This window comes from Euphorbia lathyris, chromosome 10 (genome assembly GCF_963576675.1).
Source record: "Euphorbia lathyris chromosome 10, ddEupLath1.1, whole genome shotgun sequence".
NCBI classification, from domain to species: domain Eukaryota; kingdom Viridiplantae; phylum Streptophyta; class Magnoliopsida; order Malpighiales; family Euphorbiaceae; genus Euphorbia; species Euphorbia lathyris.
This window is the reverse complement of record NC_088919.1, coordinates 20,368,849-20,384,689: the sequence shown is the minus strand read 5'-3', so window position 1 is coordinate 20,384,689 and position 15,841 is coordinate 20,368,849. Positions and strand designations below refer to the sequence as shown.

At 34.4% G+C, this 15,841-nt stretch overlaps 1 protein-coding gene across 2 annotated transcripts; it reads left to right on the top strand.

The window, feature by feature from the left end:
• Positions 1-1,595: 1,595 nt before the first annotated feature.
• LOC136209963 (probable sulfate transporter 3.3) lies at positions 1,596-5,517 on the top strand. Of its 2 annotated transcripts, XM_066001604.1 has the most exons (12): positions 1,596-2,025; positions 2,103-2,310; positions 2,397-2,568; positions 2,744-2,809; positions 3,443-3,556; positions 3,629-3,745; positions 3,830-3,956; positions 4,031-4,317; positions 4,404-4,594; positions 4,680-4,762; positions 4,840-4,916; positions 5,237-5,517. In XM_066001604.1, the coding sequence occupies exons 1-12, from the start codon at positions 1,677-1,679 to the stop codon at positions 5,390-5,392; spliced, it is 1,947 nt and encodes a 648-aa protein (XP_065857676.1). In that variant the 5' UTR covers positions 1,596-1,676; the 3' UTR covers positions 5,393-5,517. The 2 variants fall into 2 exon arrangements, with proteins under 2 accessions (XP_065857676.1, XP_065857677.1); XM_066001605.1 differs by lacking the exon at positions 4,840-4,916.
• Positions 5,518-15,841: the final 10,324 nt, after the last annotated feature.

Genomic DNA, 15,841 nt, shown 5'->3' with positions numbered 1-15,841 from the left:
GTAGAAAAGAATAAAAGAAGAGAATGTCAAATACTAAGTTTCTGGCCTATTCTATATTACATTACAAGAGAAAAGCTACAATATACTAAAGTTCATGATACTTAACATACAATATTATTAATTCTAAAACTCTCTCTCAAGTTGTGGATGGTTATTTAACCAATCTCAGCTTGATTAAGCTAGGGTGCATTTTATTTGAATTCAGAGGGTTTGTATATACAATTGGCAACTATTGTGTTCTTGTAGAAATATAGGGTGCAGAATAAACCCATTTGTCAAACATTCTCAAAACAATATGACAATCAATTTCTATGTATGTAAAGTATGTCAGATTAATTATCACAACACAAAGGTATGGATAGAGTTGGTTTAATACCAAATTGAGGTAGCGAGTATACTAGCCATTTCAACTCATAAACGTGACATTATATCATGTGACTGATCTCCTAGTAATCTTATATCATCACATTCAGTAATGATGCTTATATTAAACAAACCAAAATTACATTAAAGAGAAAAAAAAAACCTTCAATCCATCACATCCATGTGATTCAACCCATGACATCTGCGGTCATAAGTAAACTCTCAACGTAAACTCTCAACCAACAGGTTAAGAGCTTCACCATGAATAATGAGTTAAAATAAAATATAGATGAGCAAAATGAGAATAGTGAATATCTTATACCTAATTATTAAAAAAGAATCCTTACCTAATAGAGCATGTGCTCCCCTTAGTATACTAGAATTCCTCCATGACAGACAGGTAGCAGTTTGGCAATTAGTGGTCAATAATAGTCTCCATGCTACACAATTTCAATTACATATTCTCCACAGCCACATCCCTCTCTCTACCCCCAAATCACTGTTAAAACAAAAATTAACCCACTTTGCATTCTCCTAAAATCCATCACCCATTTCGAAAATTGCACCATTTCTGAAATCTGAACCCATAATAAAACCCTACATTACTCTATCTATACGAACAGAAGATATGCTTCGAATATTCTACCTAGTCATTACTCCTGAATAGGTGAAACCACACTCTTCTCTTTACTTTTTAGTTCACAATGCCATTAAATATGAAGTCAAATATAGTTCTCTCACTGACTTTTAATTGTTTAAATGATTATTTTTAGCACCCTTGGTTAACAAAGTGAAATTGAAGTCTAAATTCGAAATCCACAACTAAAAGAATTAGGCATAATAGATAGTACTATTATTATAATTCTCTTACAAAATAATGATGCTACTTTACAGAAAAGAGCCAAGTTTTTGTAAAGGATTTAAGGTAGCAAAATATATGTTGGTTTGAAGAATTCCCCAAGTTGTCATCCGAAAATGATGTTTCCCAAAATCATGCTTCTAAGTAAGTTATGAAAGAGTTCCCAATTGAATATAATCACATTAATTAATTAATTAAAGTATGATAATTTTGATACTATAAAAAAATGAAGATAGAGATAGAGAGAGCAAGTAGTGATTATTGTATGATTCAAATAAGTAAAAAAAAGGTATAGTTCCTACTAAAACACTTTTTGGTGGAACCCATAGCATAGCATGTAAATATGTTAATATAAAGTTAGATTGAAACAGTCTCCTAAACTAAAGTAGCTCATTATGATTATAAAGGATATAAACCAAGCAAGAACTAGCTTCTCTTCCTTTGTTTGAGTATTATGAAAATGCATTCTGTTGATTATGAGATAGGAGGCAGAGAAATAATAGGCATGGAAGTTCACAGAGTAGTAGCACCACCCCATAAATCAAGCATTGGCAAGTTCACTACTAAACTCAAGGAAACATTCTTCCCTGACGACCCTCTTCGCCAATTCAAAGGTCAGACATCCCGGAGGAAATGGATCCTTGGACTTCAGTATGTGTTTCCTATTCTTCAATGGGCTCCTAATTATACATTCAGCTTCCTCAAATCGGATATCGTTTCTGGTCTTACCATTGCTAGCTTAGCCATTCCTCAGGGTATTAGTTATGCTAAGCTTGCTAGTCTCCCTCCTATAGTCGGTTTATGTAAGTATATTCTTTTACTTTTTTGGCATTGATTTTGATTTTGAACAACATACATATAAATAAATGTGTTTTTGCAGATTCAAGCTTTGTTCCTCCTCTTGTTTATGCTGTTCTTGGAAGCTCAAGAGATTTAGCAGTAGGACCTGTTTCAATTGCTTCTCTTATAATGGGATCCATGCTAAGACAGCAAGTTTCTCCAGCCAAGGATCCTGTCTTGTTTCTTCAGCTTGCTTTTTCTTCTACTTTTTTTGCTGGTTTATTTCAAGCTTCCTTGGGATTCTTCAGGTATATCTTCTTTCTTTCTTTTTACTTTCTTTTTAGTGGCCAATTGGTAATTAATTAATTAATTAATTAATGAATGGATATTTCAGGCTTGGATTTATTATAGATTTTCTATCAAAGGCAACTCTGATAGGATTCATGGGTGGAGCTGCTATTATTGTATCTCTACAACAGCTGAAAAGCCTTCTTGGGATCACTCATTTTACTCAACAAATGGGTTTGGTTCCTGTTTTGACCTCTGTTTTTCATACCATCCATCAGGTATCTATTCCTTTTTCCATCATTACCTAACATTTCATAATTACTTCCCAGTTTATGGTGTCCATTACCCAATGGGAGAGATTGCTGAAATGACTATCTATATACAATCTTCAATTTTTTCATGAGTACTAATTAACATTATAATATGACAATGAATATTCTTTTTTCTATGCAGTGGTCATGGCAAACTATACTAATGGGGTGTTGCTTTCTTTTGTTGCTTTTAGTAGCAAGACAAGTTGTATGTTCTTTTTTCCCTCTTGATACTCTTTATATGTATATTATTAGTAATCATAATATATATATACATATGTTCCATCATTCATTAATAATAATAATAAGCCAAAGCTCCTCAAAAAAAAAAATAATAATAAGCCAAAGATATGAATCTCTTCAATAAATTGTCTATATTCACCAACTTTAGACATGTTGGCCCCCCAACTCTGTTATATCAATCATGGCAATACTTTATTCATCAGATTTACATAGTCTTATGGCTAGAAAGAGTGGAAATTTAATTTGTTTGTACTTATCGTTTAAGTGTCTCTTCATCTTTTTCCTGCTACTCGTGGTCCTACTGCATCCTTATATATATTATTAGCCTATTCTATATTCAATTTGTCACGTGTTCATCAATCAGATCATCCAATTTACAACTTTACTCATCATTCTATTCATTTCCAGCAAAATCATTTCATTTTAATCAGATCATCCAATTTACAACTTTACTCATCATTCTATTCATTTCCAGCAAAATCATTTCAAAAATGAAGAAATAATTGAACAAAGTCAAATTGATGTATTTAATGCTTTTAAGAAAAATGATAATTTTACAGTTAGATTTGGGATTGATATTGGGAGGTGTGGCCTGCAGAGTATGAGAAGACCCAACCTGTTTTGGGTATCAGCTGGAGCACCTCTTTTCTCTGTGATTCTATCTACCCTTCTGGTTTTTGCATTCAAGGCTCAACATCATGGGATCACAATTGTAACTTTCTTAATTTTTCATTTTAACAACTAATTTTAATTCTATCTCTTACCATTTACATCATTTTATTAGATTGGAAAATTACAAGAAGGATTAAATCCTCCATCATGGAACATGTTGCAATTCCATGGAACCTATCTTGGACTTGTAATCAAAACAGGAATTGTCACTGGCATTATTTCCCTCACTGTAAGATTATTTCTAATCATGATTAATTAATACTAATTTCAACTTATGAGATTACATACCATATTACTTAATTTGAAATTACAGGAAGGAATAGCAGTAGGAAGGACTTTTGCTGCTTTAAAAAACTACCAAGTGGATGGAAACAAGGAAATGATGGCAATTGGGTTAATGAACATAATTGGCTCCTCAACTTCCTGCTATGTCACAACAGGTCCATTATTCATTCTACTATGTGTGTTTTTTGTGGATGAAAATTTGATTTTTGACTAGAAATTTAATTATCAGGAGCATTTTCGCGGTCTGCTGTGAATCACAATGCGGGAGCGAAAACAGCAGTTTCGAACATTGTAATGTCAGTAACAGTAATGGTGACTCTCCTGTTCTTAATGCCACTATTCCAGTACACACCAAATGTAGTATTGGGAGCTATTATAGTAACAGCAGTAATTGGGCTTATTGACATCCCAGCTGCTTACACTATCTGGAAGATTGACAAATTTGATTTCCTTGTCTTGTTGTGTGCATTTTTTGGTGTTATATTCATCTCTGTCCAACTCGGCCTCACCATTGCAGTAAGTTTTCAGCTATCAGCTATCAGCTAACAGTTAACAGCTATTATCAACTGTACTGAATAATTTTGGTGTTATATAATAATCAGGTAGGAATATCTGTGTTCAAGATCCTCCTACAAGTTACAAGGCCAAAAACTGTCATCCTGGGGAACATTCCGGGGACAGATATATTCAGGAATCTACATCATTACAAGGAGACTATGATGGTTCCTGGCTTTCTTATTTTAAGCATTGAAGCCCCTATAAATTTTGCTAATACAACTTACCTCAAAGAAAGGTAAGCCAATGCAGCTTCAAAAAAACAAGTTGCAAGTATCAAAAGTGTAATGTACCTTTTCACTAAATGGATATTTGTGTTTCAGGATTGTGAGATGGGTAGAAGAATATGAAGCACAAGAAGCAACTAAGCAATCAAACATCTATTTTCTTGTCATTGACTTGTCCTGTAAGTTGCTTCAAAACATCTATGCATATGATTCACAAAACAGTAAGTAGGTGAATGTTAATGTTTGCATTATGCAGCTGTGAGTGCCATTGACACAACTGGAGTCCCACTGTTTAAGGATTTGAAGAAAGTAATGGAAATTAAGGGAATTGAGGCAAGTATAGATACACAGTAATTACATGGTTAATTAATTAATTAATGATATTAATGTGTCAGATATTAATATAAGATCTATGATTCGGCCTTAATTTACTATCAGTTCGAGCTTTTAGTTTAATTGGTTCCATGACATGTGGACCAAAGTCGAGGGTTCGAGTCCTATAACCTTATTAATTTGTGGAATTAAGTGTGTCAGATCTTAATATAAGATCTATGGTTAGATCTTAATATAAGATCTATGGTTGGACCTTAACTATCGGTTAAGCTTTTAGTTCAATTGGTTCCATGATGATTAATAATCTAAATGTGATATAGGTTGTATTGGTGAATCCTGTTGGTGAGGTAATAGAGAAGCTTCAAGGAGGAAATGAAACAGAAAGAATAAAGGCAGATACATTTTACTTGACAGTTGGTGAAGCTGTAGCTGCTCTATCTTCTACCATCAAGCTTCAATCATCAAACAATGTATAACCTCAACTTCTTCCTCATTTAGCTACAAAATATATTCTGTACAAATTTTATGTAGTAATAAGAGACATTAACTATGTATCTTTATAACTAGCTGCTTCTTTCAATATATCTTCACATATGTGGCCCCTCAACTTTGTACTTACTTCATTATGGCTCCTACATCTTAAATCCGGACATTGTCCAACAGTATCATCTGCATCTTCAGATTCATAACAGTCTGAATTGTGATTAAAACCGAGTAGTTTTGTCATCTCCAATTTGCAATTCAAATGGTGTTTCAATGAAGAAATCGATGCACAGATTTTTACATAAGCGAAATCATCAAATGCAATCTACTTTTCCTTGTAACATATTAACATTAATCAAGAGAGAGAAAAAGAAATATAAATTTTGACACTCTTTTGATACCTGAAAGATATATCTTTAATATAAAAAAATTGTAAGAACTTGAGTCCATAGATGGTGGTAGAAGGTACACTTCAGCCGTGGAGTATATCATTTGATACGTTTTTGTTTATATTTTCACATTTTTTTAATGTTTTTTCGTCTTTTCATTTCTATACTTTTACATTTTCTTTTCTAATTTTTAATTATATTTAGTTAATGGATTAAACAAATCAACCTATTTGATAAAAAGATCAACCCAATTCAATCCATTTTTAAATGGATTGTTTCGATCCATTTATTAAATGGGTTGGATCTATATTTTTATTTCTTTTACAACTCTAATCTGGATGCATTTTCATATTCGTGTGGTCAATAATTGATGAATTGGTACTCACTGTTAAATTAAGGTTAAATTTAAAGTTACATTGAGTATGCATCACTATATTGAAAATATCTAATGGATCTTTGAACCTGAAATATCTAAATGAATCTTTGGAAATCCTCTAGTTATATTGCTTGCAATAAAATAATTTGAAAGAAACCACCTTTAATTGTTTGGTAGTTAGCATACTCCTATATATATATATATATATATATATATATATATATATATATATATATATATATATATACATGATAGGATTGTGGGTGTAATCTCCACAATTTTAATTTTAAAGCATTTATTAGAAAATAATAATGATAAGGTAAATAATTATAAAGTCACTGTGTTTTTACGTAATACTAATCAATTCCTATATTTTTAAAAATGATTATATAATCTTTCAGGTTTTATTTTCGTTAACTCTTTAATTCTTATGTTTGAGTGAAGGGCCAAAATTACCATTTATTCTATGTTTTAATAATAAAATATCCATTTTTTCTATTTTATGTTTTTTCTTCATAATAATAACTTCTCCAATATTAATTAATTATTTTTATTAATTTCATATAATTATAAAATTTAATTTAGTAGTGTAGAATTTTTTCATTATAAAAATGTATGAAAAATATTTTAAAAATTATCAAAAAATAGGAGTAGAATAAAGTAAATTTTTTTTTATCTCTAGTAAACTTTATGGGGTGAAATGAAAAAAATTATAAAAAAAATTAATGTTAGTTTAAAGAGATGATATTAAAAGATAAAAAAAAATAATGATAAAAAATTGATGATAATAAGATACATAAATTTTTTTTATTTAATACATGTATATATACTACACAAACCTAATTAAAACCAATTTGATTAAATTTGAAAACTAGAAGATAAGTTATTTATTTGTATAACTAAGGGTAATTTTATATTTTTATATATAAAAATAAATAAAGGGACTAAAGAGTTGATTAAGGAAAAACTTAAGAACCTTATAATAACATGATCTACTAAAAAGGTAAAGTAAAAATACACAAACTTTATAATTATTTATTCATAATAATATTATGAATTTAAAAAATATGAATTCTCACATGATTTGTGATTCTTTCAAAATATTTTTTAAAAGAAAATTTCAAGTTTTTATTTAATATTTTCAAGATACTGAATTTATTAATCTTATAACAATGAACGAAGAAGATAGAAGATAAATTAAGGGCCCGCTTGTTTTACCTACCGTTTGTTGTTGCTATTTGTTGTTTGCTATTGCTAGTTGCTGTTGGTAGTTGCTGTTGGAAAATCTGCTTCTCCAAAAAGCAGAGATTCTCTGTTTTTGTAAAAGGCTGCTTTTCAGGTGTAAAAAGCAAACAGGATGTCACTAACCAAACACCTAATACTGATTTTCAAGTGTAAAAGGCAAACATGAATATCACTAACTAAACACCTAAAACTCGCCATTTCTAACTTAAAAGACAAACAGGAGTATGAAAATGAGCATCCAAACATCCCAAAAAAAACTATTTGAAACAATACATTAACATGTATTGTATATTTCTTATACATGGCTAACCATCTAACGGTAACTAAGAATTAATATGATTAATTGAATATTTAACTATCAACTAACTAATGACATTGTTATGATTAATGCTTCTCTAAGGATGACAACGTGGCTGGACGGAAGTGATGATGCATTCCATATTCCGATCCTAATACTTTTGATCGGAATGGTTTTGGGGTATTTCCAAAAAGATTTGGGAATTTTTCGCTCCCACCTCTGTCCCACATGGTCTCGACGGGTGGGGTCACCACAAAAAAAAAAAAAAAAAAACTAAGAATTTATAAAAATCACTTGAAGCAAGATGATCTTGAATAGAGCACTGAAGTTCAAATTCTTTTTCCAGCAGAACCAAAATAGATAGAGATGGAAACCAAATCACCGTAGTATAGAAATAGAAGCGTTAAAACCTAATCAAAATTCACATAATAACATACCTTCTTACCGGTTCTTGCCATTGGAATCGGTTGGAAGTCGCTGGAAGAAGAAATGTAAAGATTGGTGATGTTGAATATGTTCGACGTACGAGTTTTTGGTGTTCGTCGTTCGAGTTTTCGCGAATGTTAGGAATGAAATTCATAAGTTCTTATATATATATATGAAGGGCATTTCGGGAAAGTATTCAGGGCTGTAAGTTGGTTGATAATGGGTCTGAAAATGTAAATAGACCTCCCATTTAACTTAGTTTTGTAATTTTTCTATTTTTTTAGGTTACGATTCCAGGAAGAAATCTGGAAATTCCAGATTTTTTCCAGAAATTTCCAGATTTTTTTTTTATGGATTTTCCGGTTTTTACGAATTAAACCACCAGTCAAAGAGTAATCCCGGATTGCATAATAGACAAATATATCTCTTCATTTCTTCTTCTTTCCCTTATTCTCGACTTTCCTGACTTAAGCTTTCTCTAGTTGCTGTAATATGGAAATTTCCAGATTTTTTATGGATTTTCCGGTTTTTTATTTCTCTCTAAACTCTACCTCGTTTGAATTACAAGCATCCAAAGCAAATGGGTTTACATTCATCACCAAACTTGAATTAATGATCATTTGAGATGCAAATTGAAAATATATTGAACCAACTACGAAACGAAAATTTGTTGACCACCCATCATATCTTTAGGTCTGATGTTTAATTCAATTTCTTGATTTATCAATGGAGTTGGTCCTTGCTCAATTGTTTAAATTTATTATTTTGCTAAAGCATGCCAAATTTAAAAGAAGAAGAAGATAAAAAAAATTCGTTTTTGCCACATCATCCATTTTAACGGTGTTAAGCCATTTTCCGTTTTTTGGGTAACGGCGTATAACACGCTTTCTTTTATCAAAACAAACCACAAGGATTTTTCTTGAAATCCATGAAACCATAGGGTTTTTTTGGAATTTATCCAAAAATAAAATAAAGATACACTAGGAGCTCCTCAATAATAGATCTATAGAGACTCTTAGGACTCATTTGGTACGTTGTAATGCAATGTAATGTATCAATATTGTAATGTAAATAAAGTTGTAATGTAATGGAATGTAATTGTGATTCCATTACAATGTTTGGTTGACAAATTTTAAAAATTGGTGAAATATAATTACTATTACAATACTTATGTTTGTTTCATCAAATGTAGACCTGTTCATGGGCTGGGCCGGGCTGGGCTTGGGCCGGGCCTAATCGGGCTTATGACATAATTACTTTGTCCAAGCCCAACCAAGCCCGCACTATATTTATATCGGGCTCGGGCCGGGCTGGGCCAAGCTAAAAAATCTAATTCCCAAGCCCAACTCGGCCCGGCCCAACTAACATCTTTGTATTCTTTAAAAATTAAAATTAAACTAAAAAATTATACTATAAATATAAATAATAAAATACAATAAACTAAACTAAATTTTAGAGGATTATTTCAATAAAAATCAATTAATGCAATCCTAAATAATAGTAATAAATAAAATAGTAACAAAAATATGTACATGTTCACCAATTCTAAAAAATATGTTGAAAAAGTTTAATTTTTTTACTTTTAGAATATAAAGTTGATTAAAGTATAAAAGTTATTAAATTAAAATTATTATTAAAAGTTCGGGCCGGGCTGGGTTGGGCCTGGGTTTTGAGACAAATCCCAAGCCCAACCTACACTATGTGTGGGCCTAAGCGGGCCCGGGCCGGGCCGGACCTATTACGAAATATATATGTCCAAGCCCAGTCTTTGAAGAACGGGCTTGGACGGGCTGGGCGGGCTATTGGGCTTTTGAACAGGTCTAATCAAATGTAGTTAGAAATTTCAATTATTCTCAAATTTTCATATGCATTAGAACACCGTCCATATATGATGGTTAAAAACTTGTTAGTTTTATTCGTTTTTCGCGTTTTCACGTTTTTTGTATTTTTCGTGTTTTTCACGTTTTTTCTATTTTCCGTTTTTGCATTTTCACGGTTTCCCCATATCTTTCGCGTTTTTTCTTATTTTTTCATTTCTCGTGTTTCATATTTTTTCTCCTTTTTCATATTTTTTTTTATTTTTTTATTTTTCGTGTTTTTCCATTTTCACATTTTCCGCGTTCTTCGCATTTTTTTTATGTTTTTCTCATTTTATGTTTTATCGTTTAATAACAATTGTGGATAATAAATATAAATAATAAAATTATATATTAGGAGTAGTCGTAATGAGAATTCATACTTATTTTTTTATGTAATCCCCATTACATAAATTTGTAAGAAAAGAAGTGATGTAATTGTGATTCCATTACGACAAAAGCAATATTCAAACATGGTAATGAGCATCCATTGTAATGAGCATTGCATTACAACATTCATTACAACGTACCAAACGGGACTTTAGTGATTTGAGGAGCCTAACTAAAAGGTTGTTGGAGATGCTCTTAGCTAATAAGGACTAAATTTTAACGGAGTGGGCATTGAACCTCAAACTTGACAAACATAGATTCAACTCATTACCACTTAGACCAACCTCCATTGACATAATAGCAATTTCACAACAAATAAATAAATAAACTTTAGTGTGTTTATTTATTTTTATTTTTTGAGATAAATCTATAATAGATATATAAAAACCGAAACATTCGGCTGTCCTCAAAAATTGAAAAGTCTGCAAACATGATGACATGTCAAAATATAAATTATTTTATTTGATAATAATAATAATAATAAAATTTCTTTCATTCCACCATTTGTTTCTTACCGGTCTTTTCAAATTTTTCTAATTGAAACCTCTCCCTCGTATATTAATTGTATTAATTACCTAAAGAACTCTTTGTTTTCCCTTCCTTTTAATTGTATTCATTGTATAGGTGGCGGCCCAGTAGCCACCAAGATCTGGCTTTTCTAGCTGCGAGCAAGCCGAAGGAAAAAGTTGGACGAATAAGAAAAAAGGAAATAACGAAAGGCAAAAGGAAAGAAAAACTAACCGGTGTATAGGTAAAAGGTTGCAGTAAAGACACCTTCTCCTTAGCCCCGGCACGAGGAGATCAGAGCCACCAGTAGGGATAAAGACAGCTAACGCCTTTTCCCCAATGGAGACGCCATCCGCCTTCGACGTCTTGGCGCAGGGACAGTCTCCATCTCAGTGGCATGATGCTTTCCTTCCTACTTGCTCAAGGAAGCATATGTCTTTTCTTGGGCTTTTAAGGCCTTTTGCCTCTTACTACGCTCTGCAATCACAGTGGGTGCATTAGTCTTCCCCCTGCCAAAAGGATAAAAGGAAAATATATCAGATATAAAGCAGAAAAAAATAGCTTCACAAAGGTCTTGATAGGAGTTATGGTGGATCTCTCCGTCGCAGATCTCTACTAAAGGCTTGCCCACCTTCATAAATTTAAGAGCTTGGTCGTACACTCAATGATTTGGCTTTACTGACCTTAACAACTTCACGACGTCTTCTTCCGCTGAGTTGAGAATGAATTCCCCTACTCGCCCGTTCCTTAGGATTGTAGTTCCAAGACATTGGAAATCCTACGGATACGCCAGCCAACTTAACAAAGAAGAATTTGCTCCTCTAGTTATGCACATTTGACATCTTGTTATGGAAAGGTTGTTAAGCCAAAAATATTCCTAATATATCATCAATAATTACATCAATATTGCTACAAATTTGTGCTACTTATACCTGTTTAGAATGCTTTTACTCTCGAATATGTTTCTTTCTTGCAAGGTACGTAAATATTTGGTAAAATCCAAATAGGAACGAAAAGAGCTCAAAAACAGAATAAAAACCTTACAAAAGGAGTTAAAAACGACGAAGATCAATTACACCAAAACGAGGACAAAGACAAAGCCAGAAACAGAAGAAATGTCAAATTCTCGGTGTAGGAAACAAATTCTCGGTAGAGAATTTTATGAAAGCCGCGACCGAGAATCCACAATTCTCGATCGTGACACGCGTTCTTCAGCAGCTCTTTCCCTTCGTCCGAATACCAAATAAATGCTCCCCCATTCTCGGCCGAGAATTGCCATTCTCGGTAAGTGCAGAAATTCTGCCAAGTACAATGAACACATTGTAGACATTGAGTCGGAGGACCTGTGACGAAAACCTGAAAACAAGACGGTTGAAGCGATTGATTCCGGAAGTTTTGAAAAATATATAAAGAATAATAAGCGAAGGAAAATCGGCGGCGCGGGACGTGCGCTCGGCGTCTGTCGGACGCACCGCGAGTGGCACGCTCTCGACGTCCGAGCAATGTCCGGGTCCGGTGGCACGGTGCGCGCTCTCGTAGGCCGCTGAGCGCACGCGCCCGGTAGCGCGAAGCGCGCGTTCGGCGGCCGCGACGTGTGAGCGTCCGACGGCGCGGAACGCGCGCTCGGCGGCTGTAGACACCGAGTCGGAGGACCTGTGACGAAAACCTGAAACAAGACGGTCGAAGCGATTGATTCCGGAAGTTTTGAAAAATATATAGAGAATAATAAGCTGGGGAAAATTAACGGCACGGCGCGGGCACACAACGGCATCCCGCACGCGGACGACGATGGTCGAACGCCCGCTTGACGGCTCGAGACGTGCGCGCGGCATCCGTCGGACGCACCGCGAGTGGCACGCTCTCGACGCCCGAGCAATGCCTGGGACCGCTGGCGGTGCGCGCCCTCGTGGGCCATTGAGCACACGTGCCTGGCAGCGCGGAGCGCGCGTTCGGCGGCCGCGACGTGCGAGCGTCTAGCTGCGCAGAACGCCCGCTCGGCGGCCACGGAGTGCACGTGTCCGACGGCGCGGGGCACGCCCCGAGGGTCGCCGGGCGGGCACCCAACCGCGTCGGGCGAACGCCCAACGCGTCGGGCGGACGCCCGACGAGGGTTGGGCGCGGGCGCCCAACCTCGCGTTGGGCGATCGCCCAACGAAAGTTGGGCGATCGCCCAACATTGTTGGGCGGTAGCCCAACACTAGGTTGGGCGACCGCCAAACCACAATGGGCGACGCCCAATTTTTTTTGGGCGTCACCCATTGTTCCGGGATCCGTTTCCCTATATAAGGGCACGGATCCCAAGGTGAAGAGGAGGCTTTTTTAGGGGGAAAAAAACTTTCTCACTCTAAACATTTTTAGAGAGAGAGAGAGTGGATTTTTTTTGAGAAAAATATTTTTTTCTCAAAAATTCCGAATTTCCTAAGTTCAATTTTTACTAAATTTTTATTAAAATCGGGAGCTCGCGGTTCGTGGAATCAATCGGCTTCGACTGTCAGATACCGAGTCAAAGGTATTATCCGAGGACTAGACTCTTTATTTTATTTAATTTATTTCTCTCCTTCTATTTATTTTTTTATGCTATAGTTTTTATTCCTTTAGTCATTTATTTATTTTGTCACGTTTTATTTAGTTAGCGTATTTATTTAATTTTCGTTTCGTGTTAAATAAAATTCGGTTTTGTTTTAAAATAAAAACCTCGTTTTGGATATCCCAATACGAACCGTGATCCGATAAAAAGGTAGTTCGGGTATCGAAAATGTTGTAATTATAAGCTTTTTATTTAAAAGAGGTTTCCAAATAACGTTTTAAAATAAAAACATCGTTTTAGGAACTTCCGTTTTCGACTATGATCCATCTTTGGTAGTTCGGAAACCCAAAACGATTGAATTAGATTTAATTTAATGCTTTTGAACAAATCTGGAAAATATGGGAGTGCTGTTGTAATTCACCAATTCTGTCACTAAAGGCTGTTTACCGACGGATTTTCCGTCGGTAAATCTGCCAAAATGTAAAAAATGCTATTTCAGTCCCTTTTTCTTAACTTTTAGACTTTTAATCCTTAGTATATATATATATAATTATGTAATATATTCTTTTCAAATTGTTTTAAAACTTTAACATATATAATTATTTTAGGAGATTGGTATTCCATTTTTATTTTAATTTTTGTATATGTACATGTTACTTTCTTTTTATTATTATTCATTTAAATTACATTAAATTCTATTTTAAATGTTATTTACTTGGGCATTTTGGGAGATAATTAGTAGATATTGGGGGATGAACATATAGTCTTTTTGACATTAGGATTATATTAGTTATGTATATATATATAGTTTTGGGGTATATTTAGGTTATCTTAATTATTGTTAAATAAAATTATTTTGAGTGATAAAGGCTATTTTCCTATTTATGAATTTCATCCACTATTTTCTTATGTTTAAAGTATAAATATATTATTTTCATTATTCTTTCTTATATATGTATTAGATAGTATATTTTCTTTTACTCTTATTTTATGTCTTTTGGGCTAAAATGTGTAAATATATATCTATATTATTTTCTTTATTTCTTTTGGTCATTTATAAGTCCATGTTTCAAATGGGCTTCACTTGGAAAAATTAAATTTTGGGCCTAAATGTGTTTATTGATGTAATTATAATAGTTAGAGAGTCCATTAAATAAGTGGGAAAAATAAGTCACAAAAAGAGAGTTTTCAATTAAATTATTTAAGCTAATGAGCTTTCTTAAATCTCTAATGTAGATAAATAGAGTCATTTTGGTTGATATTTCAAATCGTTTGCTAAACACCACGTTTTAAAACCTTAGTCCGTTCCAACGACGGATTAAGCGAACATTGTAATCAAAATCGTTTTTTTGTTAATAATGGAGATTTTGAATCGCTTTCTTAATGAATTTGTGCAAAATAAAATTGACTTGTATGTTTAACCACGTTTTCTTATTAAAAGGCTTTTACTTTAACGTTTTCAATTACTCGAGTCGTTCCAACGGCGATTCGGGTAAGCTTCATCAAACGGGGTTTTAAAACGCACCCTAATCGTTCCAACGGCGATTAAGGTGCGAACCATGTAAATAAATCTGTTTTGGGGAAATAAGTTAATGTAGAATAAGCACACGACATAATATTTAACACGGTTGTAAATAAACCACTTCTTTCTTCCCCCTCTCTGTGTATGTATAAACATAAATGGGTGATTCTTTACTGGTGTGGCTTTTCAATATCATATGCTCAAACGGTTTCTAAAAAGAGAAAGAAAAGGGTTTCAAATGAATTTTAAACTTAAAGAAGTATATGATTAGTCCGTTATCGCCTACCATGCTGAGTAGGAGGCCGGTGGTTCATAACCGGGCGATGTCGGGGTGCCTAGTAGCCTTTCTCCGGAAAGGAGCTAGCCTTCTCGGCTCGTACCTAAGTTTCCCGAACCCACACCGGTCTCCCGCAAGGGATCGGTGTTCATTTTCCCATTCGTGGGTGGCGACTCTTCCATATCTCCGAGCTCCGGTCCTGCCGAGCAGCTTGATTCCACGATTGGTTGCTTTCGGCGCCAATCACCGCTTACGTCGCCATGAGGTTGTCCACCCCCCGGTCCGCCCGGGAGATTAGGCCGCGACACCTCGTCTAACAAGTGGCGACTCTGCTGGGGAAGCGAGAAATTTGATTCCGGAAGGCATGCACTAAACCCTTAACGGGGACGGATCGTTTTACTTCTTTTCGTATGCATTCACGAGCATTATTGCAAACCCTTTGGGTAATTTCCGCGAAACCTCTAGCGAGGGTAAGTTCCCCCTTACAGTAAGGCGCCAGAGGGTCCCCATCCATTCGTTAGGGGCGAATCTGTGCGGTCCTGTGAGGTCCCGCGGTCAGCCGTGTCAGCATATAGTAGCCTTAGAAGTTTCCATAGGATTACCCGTTACTATTTTTGATGTGATAAATG